General features: G+C 35.8%; 1 protein-coding gene across 2 annotated transcripts; it reads right to left on the bottom strand.

Annotated features, from left to right (window-relative positions):
• Positions 1–165: 165 nt before the first annotated feature.
• Positions 166–22,891, bottom strand: clip1b (CAP-GLY domain containing linker protein 1b). Of its 2 annotated transcripts, XM_058789688.1 has the most exons (22): positions 22,634–22,891; positions 20,219–20,387; positions 19,657–20,144; positions 19,450–19,574; positions 18,298–18,499; positions 18,019–18,216; positions 17,819–17,922; positions 17,642–17,702; positions 16,362–16,466; positions 14,973–15,101; positions 14,752–14,868; positions 14,197–14,254; positions 13,676–13,917; positions 12,913–12,975; positions 8,153–8,238; positions 4,999–5,104; positions 4,838–4,881; positions 3,641–3,701; positions 3,232–3,388; positions 2,754–2,806; positions 2,552–2,664; positions 166–2,159 (listed from the first exon to the last, which is right to left on the bottom strand). In XM_058789688.1, exons 2-22 carry the CDS (start codon positions 20,304–20,306, stop codon positions 1,931–1,933), a joined length of 2,829 nt encoding a protein of 942 aa, XP_058645671.1. In that variant the 5' UTR covers positions 20,307–20,387; positions 22,634–22,891; the 3' UTR covers positions 166–1,930. The 2 variants fall into 2 exon arrangements, with proteins under 2 accessions (XP_058645671.1, XP_058645672.1); XM_058789689.1 differs by lacking the exon at positions 16,362–16,466.
• Between the last annotated feature and the right edge of the window lie 204 nt (positions 22,892–23,095).

Here is a 23,095-nt window from a genome sequence, read left to right on the forward strand (position 1 = left end):
TCACACCAGTGACTTAAATACCGAATCTAAATTGTGGCTAGAACTGTCCTTATGACGTTAATGAAATGTTTGTAAAATGTTTAAAAGATTTTCACAAAAACAAGGTCAGAATCAATGTGTAGTCAGAAAGTGGTGCAATATATCCAGACAGACAACGACAAGAAAAATCTTTGAATGTTTGTATTGAGTTCAAGTGAATATACAGTACATGAAACAGTACAATAGTTAAAGACTGTCACAATATTTCAGTAGAAACGGACCATATATTTGCAATGAATGTAAAATTTTCTGATCAAATTAATTTAAATCAAAGGGGAACAATCATGAATATTATACATATTTAATATAATCTTGCACACCATTTCATTGCGGGTTACCAATTCTAACACTTGCAGTTTATTAGGTTGCTAATTAAACTGTTAATATTACATCAATAATAAGAGATACAATATGATCTTGTGCTTAAAAATTGTGCTTTAGTAAAGGTCTGTTCACACCAAGGTTGAGGTGACTAAAATATATGGAATTATAAAATACTTGGAAGCCATTTTTTGCACCAAAACAATTCTACACTGTTTTTTGATGCAGAATTTTCTTCATTCTCTGAAAAAAGTCTGGATACATGAAGTAACTGTTCGGTATTTTATTTCATCAATCTTGAATCCGTACACAAAAAAAGATTCAATCTTAAAATCTTGCCGTGCATTTATTTTATGCCAAAAAGTCAGACTTGGTGTGAACAGGCCTGAAATCTACAGGACATACCATCGAAATACACATAAAAAGCCATTCATATTATAACTATATGTCTGACGTTTAACAGTAAAAATAACTTAGTTCCAAACAATGGCAGTTAAACTCATGTGCTGTATACATTTAAAGTGAGAAGTGCAATAAGTTAATAGTGGTTAGCTTCAGCTTTGTTTGGTGCACTTGTACTGTTTTGAGTCTGTGATAACAGTCTGTTACGAGCTCTTCAAGCTGAAGTGTGTAATTTTGTTTCATTAAAATAACTTCATTAAAATCATCTATCCTGGTTTAATATGCGGAGACAACTGTAAGTAGACCATTCGTAGCGCGAATTACTGAATAGTGCAACAACCGTGGCTATGTTCGGAATAGCATACTACATACTACAGTATGTATACTGTGCATAGTATGTATAACTTCTGTATGTATAGAATACCTGGGTGAAAATGTACAGTATACAATCAGAACCCATAATGCAATGTGCTCGACATGTGTCAATTCAACATGAGTAACGAATAAGCTGAAATTAAAATCCACTCTAATTTTAAACAAAATTTAGCTTCATTTTTATTGTTGCATAATGCGTTTCATTTCACATACCATCTAAAAAATAGTGGGCAGTATTCAGTGTATACTGACTAGTGTGCAGTACGCAGTGTGCTAGTATACCAATCCGAACACAGGCTACAGCTTTGCGGAGCTTTCAAAACATTGCTGTTTGTTTGAGCATCCTGAAATGTCAGTTTCTGACTCAACCAATGGGTTGACTTTGGGGTGGAGCTACAATAGTAGAGAGGAAAACCTGTTTGGAAACAGTCATTATTTTTGCAATTCCATTTTGTGCCACTAGAAATTACACACAGCAGCTTTAAATACACTGCAAAGTATCGCTAAACCGTTCCCAATTTTCTTGCTGGTAATTCATCATTAGATCAATCAACACAGGACAGTGAAAAACGAACGAAACACACAAAACAATATTGATAACAGAGAAATATCTCTCGCCTTCATAACATTCAAATTCCATAAATGCAGCATACCTTAGCCTTCATTTGGGCGGATTCATTTAGGGAATGTACAAGAGGTTCGAATGTATATATGTTGTGTACAAAAATAGCGTATAATCTGGTTGAAAGCGAACTGTGCATAGCCTGCTCACAGGCCGAGGGGCTGAGGAAGTTCAGAAGGTTTGGTCATCGTTGCAAGAGTCTGTCCAGTGACCGAACGCTTCACAGATGTCGCAGTATGGTCGTTCGCCGCTGCGGCTCCCGTGGTATGTGGTGTGTGGAGGCGAGTCTGGGGATTGCGTTTGCGTGGGACAGTCCTCCGTGTCGTGCAGGTCGAAGCAGTCGCAGATGTCGCAGAAAACGCGTGGTGGGGCTTTCTTCTTCTTTTTGACCTCACCAAGACTTGAGAGACAGAGGATAAAAAAAAAATTGTATTTTTCGTAAACCCTGTGCAAAGAATAATAATAGCAACGAAGACGCAAGTAGTGCAATGCTTGTCAAGTATGTACAACATGACCATGTGCCAGGGTTATTACAGTTAATAGAAACATTTCATTTTCATTTAGTTTAACTTAAAACTGAAATAAAAATTTATAAAAACTATAGACATTTAAAAAAATTATACTAATGACAAAAACACCCAACAAAATTACTAAAACTAAACTAAATAAACTTAAAAATTTAAATGGAAAATATAAAACTAAAAACAAACTCTAAATATTAATAAAAATATTTAATTAAATCTGCTAGACAAAAAAAAACATGTCAAGATGTCAAAACTCAATTGGACGCACCCATCATTTTCATCATTTCCGTTGAACTCGGTCAATGCCATTTTCTTCAGCTTCACCTTTAGTTCTTCATTCTTCCTCTGGAGGTCCACAATGACTGAGTTCAGGAAGTTGATCTGATCCATGCAGGAAAAGATGGCAGAATTTAGAAATTTACACATATATCCTAAAAACAGAATCCAAATATAGAGCGGAAGAGTTTTACCTGTCCCTCAGCAAACTCTTTCTCTTCTCTCAGTTGGTCTATAGCAGCATCACCTACAGGTGAAACAAACAAACAGTAATTCAGGTCAGTGAGAAAAGCGCTGAATGTCTATGCTGGTTTTAGATTCATTTTTCATATTGCAAATGGGAATAACAATAGTAGTACGGTATGTATTACTCATACTACTTCCATTTCCAGTGTAACAAAATCCTAAGCAAAAGCAACTGTCATTTTTAACAAATACGAAGACATTTTTACATAAAATAGGTATAAAAATAGAAAAAAATTTAATTTCTTCTGAGATGATAACTTTGAATCATTGATCAAATAATGGCAGGCTTGGTGAGCAATAGAGACTTTTTCAAAATCTTTCCCCAAACTTTTAAATGATGAATTAAAGTAGCTGGCAATATACAGTATACAGTACAGAATGCAAAATGCTGTCACTCTGTTCCAAATATAAATATGACAGACAGACCTGAACTGACTTCCTCTCCATTCCCTGTCTGCCGAACCTCCAGCTTTTGCTCCAGGCTGTTCACTCGGCTCTGCAGCTGGGCTTTGTCCCTCTCTAGAGACGTCACAGCTGACTGGAGTGTCTTGGCCATGGCATTTTCCACACGAAGCACTGCAATCTGGAATGAAAAATAATTTTTTCCCTTATCCGACAACATTAAGTGCCAACAATACAAAGTTTAATATAAAAAGAAAAAAATAGGAACAACTGCTTTAGACAGCTTTAGTGTTTTGATATGAATTTAATCTACTTGAAGCATTCTTTTTATATAAGACAAATTCAGTCATAGTTCACAGTGAATAAAACATACTTTGAAGAATGATCCAGAGGTTTAGTAAGACTTAAGAAATCCAAGAGTCAAAGTTCTTACCTCATTTCTTAGTGTCTCTAGCTCTTTGTCTTTATCAGACATCATTGCATTGGAGTTCTCACTGTGAGGACAGACAAGAGCTCATTGTAACTAGTTGGATTTACAGTCATGTTACAAAAGCCATATGCACTCTGAGAACATGCATAACACCATCTCTCAATGGAGCTCCAAAGATTAAAAGCTTACAGAAAAACATGAAAAAAATGAACAGATATCCAGTGGGACTGCGCAGTATTTTTAGGGTGGAGGAAAACAATAGATCTTTTTTTAATTTGAGATTTTCAATTAAACAGCAGTCATGGAAACAGATCATCTCTCTAGATGTGGTAATCTTGGTGTATCGTAAAACACAGATCTGTAAATAACGTGTACTGACGAGCTTTTTTGAAAGCCTTCATTTCCCATGAGATGAAATGACATTTAAAGCCTCCAGAGTGCATGTGATCTCAAATCCAGTTCTCATTTGAACAATTACTAAGACAGAGCTCCATTAAGCACCATCAAAAGCATCTGTGACATGCTGTTTATAACCACAGATAATAAATTTGGTTTTTGAAAGCTTGTGAAGAAATTTAAAGGAATAGTTCATCCAAAAATGAACAGTTGCTTACAATGTACTCACCCTCAGGCCATCCAAGATGTAGATGAGTTTTTTTCTTCATCAGAACAGATTTGGAGAAATTGAGCATTACTTCACTTGTTCACCAATGAATCCTCTGCAGTGAATGGGTGCCGTCAGAATGAGAGTCCAAACAGCTGATAAAGACATCACAATAATCCACACCACTCCAGTCCATCAGTTAATGTCTTGTGAAACAAAAAGCTGGATTATGGAGTATTTTGGCCTGAAGCAATGGTTTAAAGTTATAACACCTTAATGACCTTAAGGAATTCTTTATTGCAAATATGCAGCTTTTCACTTCATGTTAATTGATGGACTGGAGTGGTGTGGATTATTGTGATGTTTTTATCAGCTGTTAAGACTCTCATTCTGACGGCACCCATCGAGGATCCATTAGTGAGCCAAGTGATGAACTGCAACATTTCTTCAAATCTGTTCTGATGAAGAAACAAACTCATCTACATCCCGGGTGAGGGTGAATAAGCTTAAAATATTTGCTTTTAAACTTCCAATTGAAGACTTCTGTCTTTATTTGATTGAATGAATTTAATACTGAATCAAAGACATGCGCTCACCTCTCTGTAATCTCCAGCTGGCTAGTCAGAGCGTCGCTGCCAATCTGCCAAAAAAAAACATGATAATTCAATCCCTCAAACTGATGGAGAACGTCACAGGTCAACACATTTTAGAAGAGCTGACAGGAAACGTCTAAGGAGAGATGCAGACAGATAAACACCTTCTGCTGCGCGTGGATGTCCAACTCCTGAGCCAACGTCCCTTTCTCGTCCTGGAGTGACACCTGCCTCTGAGACTTCTGATTAGCTGACAGTTTTAGCTCCTCACTACACAGAGAGAGTGATAAGGAGAGAGTTAATGCCTATACTATCAAACAGGACTAGCATGCTCACATACTAGTATTTGCAGTATGTTAATTTTCTGTGTGCATTTAACACCTGGATGACCTACACTACCATTCACACGTTCGTGGTCAGTAAGATTTTTTAAAGACTTTTATTCATCAAGGACACATTAAATTGATCATAAGTGGCAGTAAAATCATATATAATATTAAAAAAGATTTCTAATTCAGATAAATGCTGTTTTTTTACTTTCTATTCATCGACAAATTCTGAAGAAAATCTATCAAGGTTTCTACAAAAATATTAAGCAGCACAACTGTTTTTATTTATAATAATAATAATAATAATAAATGTTTCTTGAGCAGCAAATCAGCATATTAGAATGATTTCTGAAGGATCATGACACTAAAGACTGGAGTAATGATGCTAAAAATTTAGCTTTACAGAAATAATTTACATTTAATATAAATTTAAAATATATTCAATTAGAAAATAGTTATTTTAAATTCTAATAATATTTCACAGTTTATTCAAATAAATTCAGCCTTTGTGAGCATAAGAGACTTCTTTCAAAAACACAGAAAAAAATCTTACTGATCCCATACTTTTAAACAGTAGTGTACCGCATTTACCAAAATATGTAGCATACCAGAGTACACTGTGTGGAATACTGTACAAACAATGCAATGCGCTCAACTTGACTTTCTATTTCATATATGACAAATTATTTGGAAGTGATATTAATTTTAACATTTAGTTAAATAGTCAAGATTAAAAATTGTAAATAAACATATTTCCATGTAGCATACTACTGATTATCACAATATTCTGCAGCATATAGTACATACTGTGCAGTATGTAATGTGAGCAGAGTTGAAAACAAATTCTGAGCATAAAATACTGATTCTTTTTGATGGCAGTGACAACAAGCCCTCAACCCTTCAAGCCACCCTGACATCAATCCTGTTATCCTTTGCTATTTTCTTCTCAAGGCAATGCACATTGTTTAATATGTCATCTTTCCTTTCCATCATGACCCGTCAGCAGTTAAGACATTTCAAAGACCAAGCGCTTGACAAATAACAGCGTTTGGTTACAAAAAGCGGTAGTAAAAACGTGAGCTTGAGAAATAAATAAATAAAAACACGCTTCAGAAAGGTCACCGTCATCCTGCTCATGTGTAACGAATGAGCCAATCTATTTTTACCCAGGGTGCATTATGATGCACGAATAAATCAAATCATGCGCGCTCAAAACTCAAGCAGAAAAATCAAGGTGAAGTCTCTAAATTATGAGAACAAATGCACCGTCGTAAAAAAAATGCAAAGAGCCGCACAAATTCAAAAAGAATATTCTGTGTTCAATAAAGCTTAACATCTTTTTTTCCACAAAGAAAAGAATACAAAAAAATATATTATTGTAAGCTACACTATGATACATATTCATGAGCATCAGAAGATCAACAGAGTGTTATGAAAGGAATCTCACGTGGAGTCGAGACCATTAGACAGGCGGAAAACAGCAGCTGTAGCTGGAAAGATGCGGTTACGTAAAACTCCCTGGAGGAGAGAAGCTCACTTCTGAAACATTCGGCTACGAATATCTTCGGCACAAGAGTTCAAAAGAGGCTCCACATGGGTACCTGCTTGCATCACTGGAGCCGTCACTCGCTGGACACGCCAATCAACCGCTGCTTGAAGGAGTGTGTCGGATCAGCTCGAGTTATACAGGCTTTGAGCTTCGGTTTGTGGTGCTTCAATTCAGAGTCAACATGAATTCATAATGGACCCCGCTAGATTTTACACCACCAGAAATGTTCATTGTGGTCGTAAAAGCATTTTGAGCTAAAGGTTTCTGCTTTAATGCCTAAAATTTATTTTGCAGACAGATTTATTGCAAATAAATTGCAAAATAATCTGCTTAAATATAAAAAATGAAATTAGAATTTTTGAAATATTTATATATTTTCCCTCTTATTTTTCAATTCCTGGTGTATAAAATCAGGTTTTGCCCTACATTTTTTCTTATTGATTATCCTGATTGTGAAATTCTGCAAGCCAGATTCAAAAGCTTATGCTTGCTATTCAAAAACTGAGGTAGAGTAATTTTGAAAATTGAATTGAAAAAATGAATTTTTTAATACATTTTTAAATTAAAGTAAATTCACAAATAAATAAATTGTGCTTAAATATGAAAAGTGAAACCTTTTATATTTAAACCTTTTTTTTTTTTCCTTTCAGGTATTTTAAGTATTTATCTCTTAAGCAAGTGTCACCAAACCCTCTTATTTTTTAAACACTTTCATATAAAGACACTTTTCACCATCCATTCAATTACTGATGGATCAAATCAGGTTCTGCCCTATATTTTTCTCATTGATTATCCTGAATGTGAAATGCTGCAAGCCAAATTCCACCTCTTGCTGCACATGAGCAGAACCGCTCAAAAATGTGTCAGAATGTGAATTGTTATTCAGAAAAAAAATGAAAAGTAAAAATTATGAAATATTTTAATTGCAATTTTCAAAAGCTTTCTTACAAAGCCACTTTTCATCAGTCAATTCCTGATGTATTAAATCAGGTTCTGCTCTACATTTTTTCCTTATTGATTGCACATGATCTGCTCAGAACACGCACATTACGCTGGTTGTTATTCAGAAATCAAAGCTGTTGTGACCATGTGGACTTGTGATGTCATTCTGTGACTCACAGATCTAATTTAATCACCACAATGACGCCAACCTGGTACTTAACTGACTAATCAAGATCAAGATCCTTTATAGCTCCAACTAAGCAGACAATTAATGTAATAAGATGCAGTTGAAAGATGTTAAACTGTGCTCATTTGTTGCAGATGCTGTTCAGTGGTCAGCAAACACGAACTAATCCTTGTGAGGCTGGATCGTGTCATTTCCTCTCCTCGCTATTATTTCCAGTCCTCTCACTAATATTACTATCGATGAAAGTGTCAAAAAGTCAAAAACAGTCAATGAAGAGAAAATGCATGGGTGCATGTCAGCAGGAGACTCACATTTCTTTGCGGAGGTTGTCGATGCTCTGTGTTTCTGAACTCAGCTGCTCCTGATACTGAGAGTTCTGCTGCTTCAGGGCCTCAAGCTGGTGGATGAGATAAAAGACAAATGTATCAAGTGAAAGAAAGAGGTTTTAGGAAATGATTTTGGACAAAACATAGTGGGGTGAATGTCATGAAACCTTTTTTTTTTGCAAATAGCTTATTTAAAGCTTAAGTCCGTAACTTTTTTTGGTTAAAAATGTATATTTGAGCGAGTACATAACCAGCCAGTGTTCAAAACTATCACCTTACTTTAGCCTGATTCACAACGGTTAGTTTATAATAATGTTTTCTAATTTGAGTGGTACAGGTAGGTTTTCGCGGGAAATTCGAGCATGGCACTGCGTCATTACGTCACGTCTGTAAACATAAAGAAGTTTTCCCGGCTACTCGGCTGTCGCACGTGAGGATCCTGCAGGTGATGCATCGTTTATAGCCTTTTCTCACAGCAGCTAGAATAATTAAATGTATCATTTTGATGGCGGATTGTAATACAGAAAGGATTATGTGTTTATGAAACACATGTGAATGAAATTAAATTATATTCCAGTTTTAAATGTGCTTCTGATTACAGATAGCCTTATTACACAAGATTTGTATTTTAAAGAAAACCAGTTCCAAGGGAGCATAATTTGCTTTATGGGTTAAAAGAATTTCTTAATATGAAATTCGAATGGCGTGACAATTAGATTAAACTGTACAGAAATTGAAATCTACACGTTAATACACACTATACTCATAGTCACGCAATGCTGATGTTGTTAACAATAATAATTTGAGAATAAAGTATAACAATAATAATAATTTGCACGGTTAGATGTGATATGAACTAACCAATCGTTAGATTTAATCACCATCGGTAGTGCGATTTACTATAATGCTTTTTTCCTCAGTTGGTCGGAACAAACGTGGCAGACTTGTTACTTGTTCAGATGACAATATACGGTGAAAATTCTTATTTCGGTCATATATTTCAAGACTTATATATATATATATATATATATATATATATATATAAATATATAATTATTGTGTAAATATTATTTAAATTTACATAGTGTATTTCTACATAATGGTAGCATTTGTTGTATTTTTTAACTCAAGTCTCTGAGGGTGACTTATGGTTCTAAAACTGGTTTTAAAATCATAAATTTGCTTCTGATATTAATAATTTATAGTGTATTTCTACATAATGATAGCATTTGTTGCACTTACTTTACTATAAGCTCATTTGCACAACATATCTTTATTACAGTATTTTTCTAAAATGTCAGAAATATATATATATATATATATTTCTGACACAATGTCCTCAATTATCATTAATTAAAACTATTTTTTTTTATTTTCATTAATAAATTTTCCTAGAAATTGGAACAAATACATAATCCTAACATGAGTAATAATAGTGATGCTTGCTTTAGCAAACACCTGTAAAGTCATGCAAAAAAAATAAAAACAGTTTAGTACAATCGATGAGAGCAAAGAAGATAAATCACATTTCGGAGTAATGAATACACAACAAATATTTAGAAAAAGCATGTCAGACCATCACATCTGGTGAAGTCAGATTACTGTTCCCACGAGACCCATAATTCAATCCCATCACACTGGTGCTGGCTCACTGTGAGTAACTGGTCTGCATCAGACTGAAGCATTAATTACACTCTTCAGCACAAACGCCCACAACTGGCCGAGCCGATAATTAATATCATCTACATGCCAAGAACCAACATCAGCAGAGATTCGCCTTGCTGATATCTCTGAGTGATTCAGTGTTTACATTCAGAAAGACTGAGAGAATTACACTGTTATCAATGAATGAAATGTCATCAAACAACCATTTCATTCACACTCAGACACGTGAAAACATTCTTCAACTCAAGTGTCCACAGCTTAACATCTATCTCCATTACTCACAGAAATATCACGCAAGACATACAGTGACACAAAGTATTCTCTTTCTTTTCTGTGCGTAAAAAATGTAAAAAAATCTGAAAGAGACAAAAATTGTGATGTATATAGGGATAGCTGAAAATTACTTTTATGCTAATTACCAATATCCAACATTATGGCCAATTTCAGAGGGAAACAAATGCCACCGAAATTCAAAATGAAAAAAAAAAAAAAAGCCCTGTAATAAATCCTTTTTATTTGTTATATCTGATATTTTTCTCAAATTTCTCTTATAAGCCTTACACATTATTGCCAGGTGGAGAGTTTAATTCAAAGCAATGATTTAAATATAAATTCAAATACCTGTTTTATGGTTATACAATTGTTTATAAAAGCTTGTGTTTTCTCAAATATCAGCAAAATATCCTGTAATTTTGTGTTGTTATTGTTAACTAAATCTAAAAATGCTTTCTTACTTAAACCAGAAATAAATATAAATATTAGCTGAAAAACTTAAATACAACTAAATTAACACTAAAAACGCATAAATTATTCAGATGGGGAATTTATTTTAATGTGTTCATGACTGAATTCAAGTATCTGAGGGTGTTTCATGGTTATAAAACTCCTAAAAATAAACTCTAGGAACTTATATCTGACACTGGTCGCAATTCTAAATTAATACATTGGGAGGAAAAAAAACAACAACAACAACTACAACAACTGCTCACATTAAACCTCCAATCTAGAACTCTAAAAGCTTCAAATGCAATCAGGCACCAAAACTAAATAGGAAAATGAATTTAAATAGGAAGAAATAAGCCCATATATTATCCAGTTTCAATATCATCCTAACCCTAGTTTTAATATTTTTAAAAAATGCTAACATTGCTGAATACCAACATGGTCACCGATATACAGTATCATGCATCCCTACAAAGTGCACTACAGAAATCTTTACCTGGCACAGAGAGCTATAAACGCTGCCCGTGTAGTTCTGTTGGAGCGCTGTCACATCCATGCTGCTGTGTCTTTCCTGTTTTTTCCAAACAAATGTGCCCTATCAATAATACATCCCCCTATGGCCCCCTGCAGCGAGAGAGAGAGGCACGAGCTCTCGCTCCGCTGGTGTTCCAGCACACGCTCACGTTTGCGCAAACACACGCTCTGAAAAGCATCACACAGGGCAGCTTCATTATGTAAGGACGACAAGCCCCGCCCCTCTCGACATCCCCCTGCTGTACCCGCCCCCTCCTTCTGCTGTTCTCCGTCATCTGCCTGTTCTCGTCCTCAATGCTCATTCATCCTGTTATAGCTGTTTCTACATGATGATACATGTTTGTCTCTGGTGTCATCCGAGAAATGAAAATCCTTGCATGAGCAAAGCCTTTATTTCCTGTTTAATTTATGAATAAATGTATAAACAGATTAAAATGATTCTGAAGGATCATGTGACACTTAAGCCTGGAGTAATGATGCTGAAAATTCAGCTTTGCATTACAGGAATAGATTACATTTTTAAAATATATTCAAATAAAAAACAACAATTTCAAATTGTAATAATATTTCACAACATTACTGTTTTTCAAATCAAATAAATGCAGCCTTGGTGAGCATATGCACAAAAAACTCTTACATATCTCAAACTTTTGTACAGTTGTGTATTTTTTTTAAAGCTGCAGCACAGGATGTGCAAGAGACTTCAATCCTTGAATGACACAAAAAAAGAATGAAATTCAGGCTAAACTAAATTAGCTCTGCTTTTTTTAAACCTTAAGGGGACAAAAGTCCAAAATGAGGTTACAATAAGATTGTCTTTTTCAATACAGAAACCAAAAATACATTTAAAGGGACAGTTCACAGAAATATTAAAATTTAAAAGGAGTTGGAATATAGTGCAAAAAGAAGCTTGAGCATTCACCAATACTCAATTTGTGCTCTATGAATCATGTGTGTTTAGAACAACACTCTTAAAAATAAAGGTTCCTTATTGGATGGTCGAAAACGAAAATTAATTTTCAGCTGAATATTTTCAGTTGCATCAACGCATCACAAGTGAACACCCAATATAATCACAGACTGAACCAACAACACCATCTAAACCACTGCAGGTCAGTCAATATAATTCAGATGCTGAATTCCATTGAGAACCAGTGATATAAGAAGACCTGTTACGCTTTCACGCGGCCTTATCGTATGTGAAAAGCACAACCCCTGGAGGCAAGTCTCCTCTGATAAGTGCAGGCCGTTGGGATGATTATGTAAAGCCACGTATGAGCGAACTGAACATGCTTTACATACAGCCTGCAGGCGGTCAGATGTAGAGGACTCATGCATGAATTAACAGTGCATCTGAACCATTATGTCAGTAAAAGTACAGTTACACTGTGAAAAATCTCTGCTCGCCTCGGAAGCAAACGTGTTTATTCAGCTACAAATGCTAAATATGTTTTAATGTTGCTACTGGCATGTTCACATGCATTTTTTATGATGATTACTGATGTCTGCTAAGGTGACATAATGACTTAACTAAGGTTAAGCGATTTGAACAAACTCATAACACTAAGTAGTAAACTTTACCGTACACCAGTGCTACTGTATGGACATGAATATCTCAAATCGTGTGGTCTGTGAAGGAGATCCAGTGAGCAATCACCCAGAGCACCCTAGCAACAACTCATGACATCCTAGCAACACGGAGGTGACTTTTGAACTGGTAGACAGTCACACCCTTCCAAGTCCCTTTCAGACAGCAGATACAACCTGACAGTAACCAGAAGTCACTGTTTATCTTCATGATATAAACAATAAAGTATATTTACCTCCTCCTGTAACTCCTTATTCCTCTTCGTCATCTGCTCCTGCTTTTCACCAGACTGTAAACTCTGTTAGAGCGAGAGAAAACCTCTGGTCACTCATGTGCCATTTGACCAACATGCTCAAATATGAACTAACATGTAAAAGCTTGGGGTTGGTATGAGATTATTTTTTCAAAGAACTCTCTTCTGCTCACCAAGGCTGCATTTATTTGATCAAAAACACAGTAAAAACAGTAATATTTTGAAATATTATTACAATTTTAAAAAACTGCTTACTATTTAAATATATTTTAAAGTGTAATTTATTCCTGTGATGTAAAGCTGAATTTTCAGTATCAATATTACTTATTGTTATTACTGTAAAATCATAATACATAAACATGCAATCAACTTCAAGCTGTGTAACATAACTATGGCATTTCGGAAACTATAGTAAACACTACTGGTTAAAAGTTTGGAGTAATTAAGATTTTACTCTCTTCTGTTTACCAAGGCTGCATTTGTTTGATCCAAAATACAGTAAAAAAAACAGTAATACTGTGAAATATTTTTGTAATTTAAATTAACTTAAAAATTAATATACTAAAATATATCGTAACAATGTTATTTATTCCTGTGATATTTTCAGCATCATTACTCCAGTCTTCAGTGTCACATGGTCCTTCAGAAATCATTCTAATATGCTACATACCCCAAACTATTGAGCAGTAGTGTATAAAACAGCAGGAGCTACTGGGCATGTGTTTTAAAAATGTAATTCAGTCACCTGGGTTTGGTCTTTGAAGGCTTTCAATTCCACAACCTGCTGTTCCAGCTCAGCACTTCTCTCAGTGATTCTGTTCAGCTCTCCTTCTGCTAGGCTCAACTTCTCCTTCATCTGAAGCTCTCTCTCTTCACCCTTCGCCTGTTCCTGCTGCTGCCGGACGGCCAGATCCCTCTGCATGTCCTCCTTCTCCCTGGACACCTGATCCAGCTTCTCTCTCTGCATTTTAATGTTCCTTTCCATTTCTGCCGCCGAACAGAAGTAGTCATAGAGGAGCTCATGTAGCAGTATTTGTGCTAAAATGATCATTTTCTCCAAACTTTCACATAAACTGGACTACTGAGCAAGTAAAAGTGTGCCGTTGTGAATTATAGCTCCGCTGGGAATGGCTGGTTTATCTCATGAACATGCAAAAGCGATGTTGCAAAGCTGTTCCCGTTGGCACAGGTTCAAATGACAGGGATGCAAATATATAAATGCTATATAACAGTAGTTATTCAGCATTGTAGTGTTGTTTTGCTTACCTTGCATGGCTAGTGTTGCTTTATTATTGTCCTCTGCTGCTGTGTCAAGTTTCTGCTTCTGAAATCAAACATTAACAATTGGTACAACAGGTTGGCCAAAAAAGAAAAAAAAGAAAAACTTTCAAAAATTTCACCTATTTATTTACATAGAAATTTTATATAAATGTGCTTTATTTCATAATTGATAATTAATGTTATATAATTCAAGTACTTGGTGACTTTTATCATATTGCTATTGCCGCTTCACATAAAGCCTAACCATACCTATTTACCACTGTAAAAAATCACTGTAATGCATGGCCTCTCATGACTTATTGGCTCAAAAGACAAGATTTTGTAATGATATAACACTTAATTTTAGAGAAATGTATGTATCCCCAGGCACATCTAAATAATGCAATAACATAAAAAGTAGTTATTAGATCACCATATGGGCTGGAGGGAGGCGCAAGTACAGCACAAGATACAGAAACCTTTAAAAATACAGAGCACCATTATGCAAAATAAAAAACAGGTTTTCAGGTTAAGTAAATAAGCAGTATTAGTGTTGAATACCAGATCTTGCAGCTGCTGCTGGAGGGATGTTTTCTCCTGTTCAGAGGAGGCGAGTTTCTGCTGGCATATGAGCACTTCCTTCTGTCTGTTTTCCAATTCAAAGTTCAGCTCCTTGATCTATAAAAATGCAGAGAATAAAGTGATCAATTCTAATGATGCAAATGTTTTCTGATGTACAATAACATGTCATGTTTAGATGGATTCGAGGGGGGTGAATGGACCTTTTTGTCTTGTAATGGAGGTGAGGCTGATCCCGCGGTCTCGGCCCGGAGGGTTCTCAGCTGAAGATGCAAATCGGACACCTCCTTTTCCAGCTCCATGATTCTGGAGCGCTCGGACACCGTGGCCACCTACAGTGGGACACAAGACTTCATCAACCGCTTAGTGACCATTATTTTCAGCATAAGAAACATCTACTATTTTCTTGTTAATTTAATTATCTAATCAAATTTGATCCATTTCAGATTCACATTATGGTCATGTGGGAAAAAAAAATTAAAGAAAAATCACCATGCATGTACTATCATTCAAAGTATTTATAAAGAATTAATACTTTTATTTAGCAAGAGTGCATTCAAATTGATCAAAGGTGACAGTAAAAAGAATTCTAATTTCATATCTCACAATTTGAAAAACAAAATATGTACTATCATTCAAAGGATTTAAAAAAAATAAATTAATACATTTATTTAGTAAGGCTGCATTCAATTTGATCAAAGGTGACAGTAAAAAAATTGGATTTTATATCTCACGATTTAGATTTTTTTCCCTCTGAATTCTAAGTATTTTCTCAGAATTTCTCAGACTTTTCCTCTCAGAATTGTGAGTTTGTAGCTTGCATTTGAGCAAGATACTTGTATGGAGCATAAATCTAGCAAATTCTGCAGAAGATAGTGGAAACAAGCTTCCATAATTTTTAATATTGATAATAATAAGAAAATGTTTTTTGGCGGGCAGCAAATCAGCATATTAGAATGACTTCTGAAGGATCATGTGACACTGATGACTGAAGTAATGATGGTGAAAATTCAGCTTTGCATCACAGGAATAAATTACATTTTTAAATATATTTAAATAGAAAACAGTTTTTATATATTGTAATAATATTTCACAGTATTACTGTTTTTACTGTATTTTTTATCAAATAAATGCAGCTTTGGTGAGCAGAAGAGATTTCTTTCAAAAACATTTAAAAAATCTTATTTGAACAGTTGTGTAAACCTGCAAATATACCTATAAAATGCACTTTACACTTTAAATCGTATATATTTTCCCATATTACATTAGGCTATTGAGAATTGTGATGAAAATGTGTTTAAATGTCATGAAAAATCTACATGGACCTAAAAAAAAAAAAGAATTTGAACTAAAAATATTTTTTATGCAAAACTATTTATTTTCTTCATTTGATTTTGGGATGAAAAACGACTTGCAGAGATGCATCCAGTGGTGCTTAAAAAAACAAAAACAAAAAGAGACCTACCTCAATCCATCATGGAATAAAAAATAATCACTTTCCCAAAATAAGCAAAATCTCTTCCGTGCATGGGGATCTGACATTTACCCCAAGAGAAATCTCTCTCACCCTCCCATATGACAGACTGATTTACCCTAGTATCCTCTAACTCCCTCTGGAGTTTATCTGCTTTGGTCTTTTCAAAGAGAAGACTCTGTTCGAGCTCCTTAATGTGGGCATGCTCCAGTTTGGTCTGCGTCTGTTAGTAGACAGAAGAGGAAAAGAGAGAGACAACACCAACGGCGCGGTCACGTGCCAGCCAAAAGCCAAGTACGAAGAGCTTCATGCAGACCTTGACATCATCCTCCTCTATGAATGAGGACAAAGACAGCAGTGACACACACACGGAGCGGCGTGAAGACGGAACATCGCATTAAAATAACAAGAACAAAAAGAAGTGAAACAAATGCGGCTCAAAGAGCAGGCCGATGAACGAAAGATGGAGGGTGTCAATAATAAAAGAATGAAGAAAGGAATGAAATGTGTAAACGTGATCAAAGATGAAAAAAGAAGAATGCAGTGAATGAATGAACAAATAAAGACAATAACGGTAACGAAGCATCAAAGAATCAATGAGTCAATGCTACAAGAACTACAAACAGAAGTGATGCACTGTTTATTACTTATGAAAGAAAGCTTAATAGATCTTCTCCAAAGTGATTTTGAAAAACTTGATCCTCATGTAATTAACGATTCGATCTTGAGACAAAATGAATGAATGAAAGAATTTATCTATTGAGTGGTCAATCTATTTATCTAATGAGTGGTCAATCATTTACTAATACCTTTCTATGAATAAATCACTGAATTAATGCATCTATCTATCTATCTATCTATCTATCAGCGTGGTCATTAGTTTACAAATACCTTTCTATGAATGAATCAATGAGTCACTGAATCACTGAAGTAATGAATTAATGGATCAATGAATCTATCTATATCTATCTATAGTTGTGGTCATTAGTTTATAAATTCCTTTCTATGAATGAATCACTGAATCAATGAGTCACTGAATTAATGAATCTATCTATCTATCTATCTGTAGTTGTGGTCATTATTTTACAATTACCTTTCTATGAATGAATCAATGATTCACTGAACTACTGAATTAAGGTATCAATGAATCTATGAATCTATCTATCTATAATTGTGGTCATTAGTTTACAAATACCTATCTATGAATGAATCACTGATCTCATCTTTACATATATCTACTTTTCTCCTGTGAATTTGTCTTGCTAAAACATAAGTATAAAAGCCTGATCTGATCTTTTCTGCATTAAGACAGACTGATCTGTTAAAGAGAGGTTACTGCACTGGTCCGCTCATATCCAGTTTCTTTCATTGTAAACATATGTGATAGGATCACTTTACCTCTAGGTCACCTTTGGTAATGCAAGCTTCCTCTACACGGAACTGCAGGTCCTCCACTTTTCTGTGGGCCAAAAGTACACTTTAAGCCCTCAAATGTTTCTTCAGATATTCAGAATATTACATGTTCTACAGTAGCGATCAATTACTTTACAAAGTATTTTTAATTATGAATGTTACCTTTTTTCCTCTTCCAGTTGATTCATCAGCTCCACTTTATCTCTGTCTGCAGTCTCCACGAGTCTACGCAACTGGTCCAACTTGGCTTCCATCTCCAGTGCGTACTTCAAAAGCATGCAAAAACAGAGTCTTGTTTATCATCCAAAAAATTATGACTTTCACATAATGATGCCCATAATGATGACAGAACGGCTACTGACCTGTTCCTGGCCCTGTCTGAGCAGCGCCAGCTCTTGCTGCACCTCTCCAGCATGACTTGTGGCTCGTGCCACTTCCGTCCTCTCCAGGTCCCGCTCGGCCAAGAGCTGCTCGATGTGCTGCTGCTTCTCCTTCAGGGCCTCCTGCAGGGCCGTGGTGCCTGAGATCTTCCGTGCGTACCGAGCCGACGTCTCTGTGAGCTGAGAGATTATTGACAGGTATTATTTCAAATAATATTTAAAGAAAAGCATAAAATGTAAACGAAAGGTGCGAGACCGTACCAGGCCTGCTCGGCTGGGTTTGCCTCCAACTGAGGAGGTGACAGAGCTGAGGGAGCTGATGGAGGATGCGCTGGGGCTGTTCTTTAGGGTCGACCTGCGCCTGGAGGATTTGGATTTAGCAGGAGTGGTGGACGGGAATCCAATGCGGGTGACTTTGTGAGTTGGAGCGAACAGTCCATACTTTGGTAGGCACTGGAAATATCTATGGGAGTGAAGCATATACTGTAAATATACTGCTACTGCTCAAAAGTCTTTTAAATGTCTTTGAAAGAAGTCTCTTATGCTCACCAAGGCTTCATTTATTTGATCAGAAATACAATAAAAACAAGAATGTCATAAAATATTACACTTTAAAATAAGTGTTCTCTATATTAATACATTATTATATTTATTCCTGTGATGCAAAGCTGAATTTTCAGCATCATTACTAAAGTCTTTAGTGTCACATGATCGTCCAGAAACCTTAATAATATTCTAATGTCTTGTAATTATCAATGTTGAAAATACTTTTGTAGAAACCAGGATACATTTTTTCAGGGTTCTTTACTGAATAGAAAGATCAAAGAACAGCATTTATTTGAAAAAGAAACCTTTTGTAATATTATAGATATGCTTACCATAAGTTTTGATCAATTTAATGTGTCTTTTCTGAGTAAAATTATTATTATTATTATTTTTTTTTATCAAAAGCATTTTAAGAAAATGATTGACCCCAAACTTTTGAATGTCAGCACATAAGCTGTGCGGGAAATAGCTAAGATCTTCGTTATCATTTAGCTTACAACAGCCTAACTTCTCATAAAGAAATTTCAGAGTAACCCGAGGTTAAAGCCACCGCAAAAAAGCACTAACAACCCATTTTACCTCCATAATGTGACATATTTCACAATAAAACTGGATTTTTTCCCCATTCTTTCCATTGGAATTGAACATGAAAACTGAACTTTATGATACATAGCTGAAAAAAGACCCTAGTAGTCTCACACATCTCTTCTATAGTTTCAAAGGAGATATCAAGAGTATCTTAAAACGCTAGTTAGATTCACTTAGATAAGTAAGACCCGAAAAATCAGTTTTATAAATGTGTTTTAAAACAGATTGTCCTTTTCCCACGGTTTGATTTTACGTAATTCTGGCAAATTTTGGCCTTACCTTGCACCAGCCACTGCCCCATCATTCTTGCCAAGAGGCTCATCCAACTCAACACCGCACCAATCACCTTTCGCAAAGTCAGTTTCGCCCAGAAAACGCACAACACCTGCCTTGGTTCCACCAACCTGAGGAGTGCAAGCAAAAAGTTCCCTCAAACTTCCCTCAATGTGCCACTAATCATGAAGACAGACCAGAGACGGGCCTTACCAGAACACGATCACCCAACTTCAGTTCCCGCAGCAACTTCTTGGCCGAATCCGTCTCAGACAGATTGGATGCAGACTCGCTGGCGGCCTTGGTTAGGTTTGTTGAGGTCTTGGTGGTTGCACTAGTGGTTTGAGTGACAGGAACGGGATCTTTGGCAGGGGAGGTGGACGTCTTGTTGGCAGGCGTCTGTGTGCCATTGGCCTCACGCTCTGGCACGGGAGTGCGGGACAGTTTGGAGGGCCGAGTAAATATACCTCGCAAGTCCTCACACTGGAAGTAGCGCACTCCTGACACAGAGCCATCGTTCTTCCCAATGGGCTCGTCTAGAACTATTCCCGCCCATTGGCCCGGTGCAAACTGGGTCCCTCCGATGAACTGCACATAACCCGGTTTATTTCCATTGACCCAAACTCGTTCGCCAACACAGAAATCTGATGCAGCATCTTGGGCCGTATTAGAGGTTGGAGATGTTACAGCCTTGGCGCCAGCTACAATCAGAAAAAAATAATAGCACGTCAGCACATAATCAGTAAGTTTCTTATGTAACCAATGGGTGACTCACCTGAGGTGGGCGAGGTTTTGGTTGGCATCGCAGCTGGTTTAGCAATCTTGGTGGGTGGTTTGAGACCACTCGGCTTCCCTGTACTCATTTTCCCTGCTTTATGCACACAAATGTGCTATTCCTGCAGGGCCTGGAAGAAAGACAACCCTCCCTGACCAGATAAGATTCCCTAGCAGAAGAAAATACAGTTTTGTTGCGTTTAGTTGATTAATTGTGTGATAAACCAAGAACCATGGTATCCATCTTAATTGACCCTTCACAAAGAGCTTGACTGACAGGCAATCTGACCAATCATAATGCCGAATCCACCATTTTTTCTGACAAAGAAATCAGACAGGAGAGTAGATTATATTCAGTGGACTTAAACTGTGTGTATTGACATCTTTCCGCAGTTTAAATAAAATACGGTCTGATGTTCATTCATGTTTATTTTGTGCTTTAAGTAAATATGAAAAGATGATCGGTTTATGTGCCGCTTGAACTGAGGCAATACAGCGATTTGTCACGACACATTAAAGAGTCACAAAACTTGTCAGACATAGCGGAGGGCGGTTTTTTGTGAAGGGTCAATTGTTTATTTATTTATTTATTTTAGTTCATTTAGATTGGGACGGATACAAAAAATATAGATAAACTTAAACAGTCATCTGATGTATGCATCATAGTGTTTTTAGCTGAAGCTAATTTACGACACTTGTCCCTAGTAGGGCTTTTAGTTAAAAATACAAATACAGATTAACATTATTAAAAATAAGATAGAAATGAAATAAAATGAAATGAAATAAAAAAAGCAAAGCAAATATACAGAGAAAGCACAGTTTAAAAACTAAATATAAGAGCAATATTGTTCCTGAATTAGCCACAATTTTGCTTGTGAAGCCATGATGAAGTGGAAATAGCAACAGATATTTATTCTGTATTGTGACATTCATTTTAACGATTATCGAAAAAGTCGGGACTTGGTTGTATCCACCGATTGTTGATTGGATGTTGAGATGTGGGCGTGGCACTCTAACAAGTACTTTTAGGGGCGGGGTTTAAACAGACTACGTGGTTCCTTAAGTACATCATACTTCATCATGGAGCAATTAATATTTAAAAAAATTAAATTACAAGGTCAAAAAATGTACTAAATGAAACATACACAAATCAGTTGTTCACAATAATATCTATAACACACATTTATAAAACAGATATGTTGAATTTTCATTTCATGCCCACTTTAAAGTAAGAGGGGCCACAACTATTTGTAACTTTATAATGTGCAAAGCTTCCAGTGTCGGCCGCTGTCAGTTGTTTTAGCTGTACAAACTGATGATTCAAACTGGTATTTGTTATCATGTTATTTTAATCATTGTAGCCATAAACAAACTGGACTGTTGCGCAAACCGTTTACTTCGCTGTTATTCACCCATGTTGGTATTCCATAGCAGCTAATAAATCAGAAGTCAGGCACATTCACAGGAAATAGTTTACTTCCGCCTTAAAACATGAGGTGGGTGTGTTGGTATTGCTTTGATACATAACATGGCACTGAATCATTATGTTTATGCATGGTAAAACCATGGTATTTTTGTTAGTGACTGCTGAAAGAAGAATCCATATTTATTATGATGATTTACATTCTAACTGCAGTCACTATAGTAGTTTGGTGGGAACTGTTGTTACCATGGTAACCAAGGCTATTTGCGTCAGCTAATGACCGTTAATCCTCCTGAGTACAAAATAATTTATACTTGCGCTAATCCACAACATGACACACAATCAAACTCAACGTTTAAACAAAGCACTTAGAAAAAAGGACCATGGTACCACCTTGGCATTACATGCCAATAATATAACATGGTAATATAATCTGTCACAGCTATTGTACCATGTTACCACCAAAGTACTTTTTATGACACCAACTATAACATAATTGTTTACTTTATTCATTAATAATAAATCAGTGGCTATTCGTTTCATTTTAAGAAAGTATAAGAGTAAATAAAGTTACCTGCACTTTTGATTCTTATTGATTCTTTTCGGTTATTGTCTAAATATTAAAAATAAGAATTAATGACGCTTAAATGTACGTTAATCAACGATTTCAATCAATTTGGACTGGACCGTTACCATGACTAAATATTTTTGTTATTGTTTAATTTTAGCGAGCTAACGATAACTAGCCAAAACGATAACTGTCAAATCATAACTATCCACGAATTTCTCATTGTATTCCTTAAAATAAATATCAAAATGTCTGTTTTCAGTCAGTAATTCAGTGTATTTGTGTGTCTACGTGGCTGCGACTTCATGTCATAACAAACTGTCTGCTAGCCGACATTAGCCAGAGGAGCTAAATCCTCTAAATGCAACACAAATGAGCTCAATGCAGTGAGCTTTAGAGAAAACGAAGAGATTATATTCTCTTACCTGAACCGTTTTAATGTGTAGCATTCCTCCGTGGTGAAGGGAAATGAGGGATTTCGTGTTTGTCTGGATGATCTCACACTAGTGATGATGATGATGATGGGTGAGGCAGTTCAACACAAAGCTGCACCCAAACACTTTAATTACAGTGACTTCTGATATGACATCTGAATAATGTAAATGAGCAAGTTCAACAACAATTAAAATGGGGTGGCGTCAAAGAAAGTGGGGAAAAAGTGGATTTATGAAATGATGCATGGGGACTTTTATTGCAGAATAAGTTAGATTGTAAAATAACTGTCTTTCAGGCAATTGCAATGTCTCGATTGGGAGAAGCAGAAAATTAGTTGACCTGTTGTAAAAATGCATAATTTTCAGTCTGAATTTTGTAATATATATTCATTAATAATCAATAATAATGTTAACACATATTTTTGGATTGAATTATTGTGAATGGATGTGACC

This window comes from Onychostoma macrolepis, chromosome 10 (genome assembly GCF_012432095.1).
Source record: "Onychostoma macrolepis isolate SWU-2019 chromosome 10, ASM1243209v1, whole genome shotgun sequence".
NCBI classification, from domain to species: Eukaryota; Metazoa; Chordata; class Actinopteri; order Cypriniformes; family Cyprinidae; genus Onychostoma; species Onychostoma macrolepis.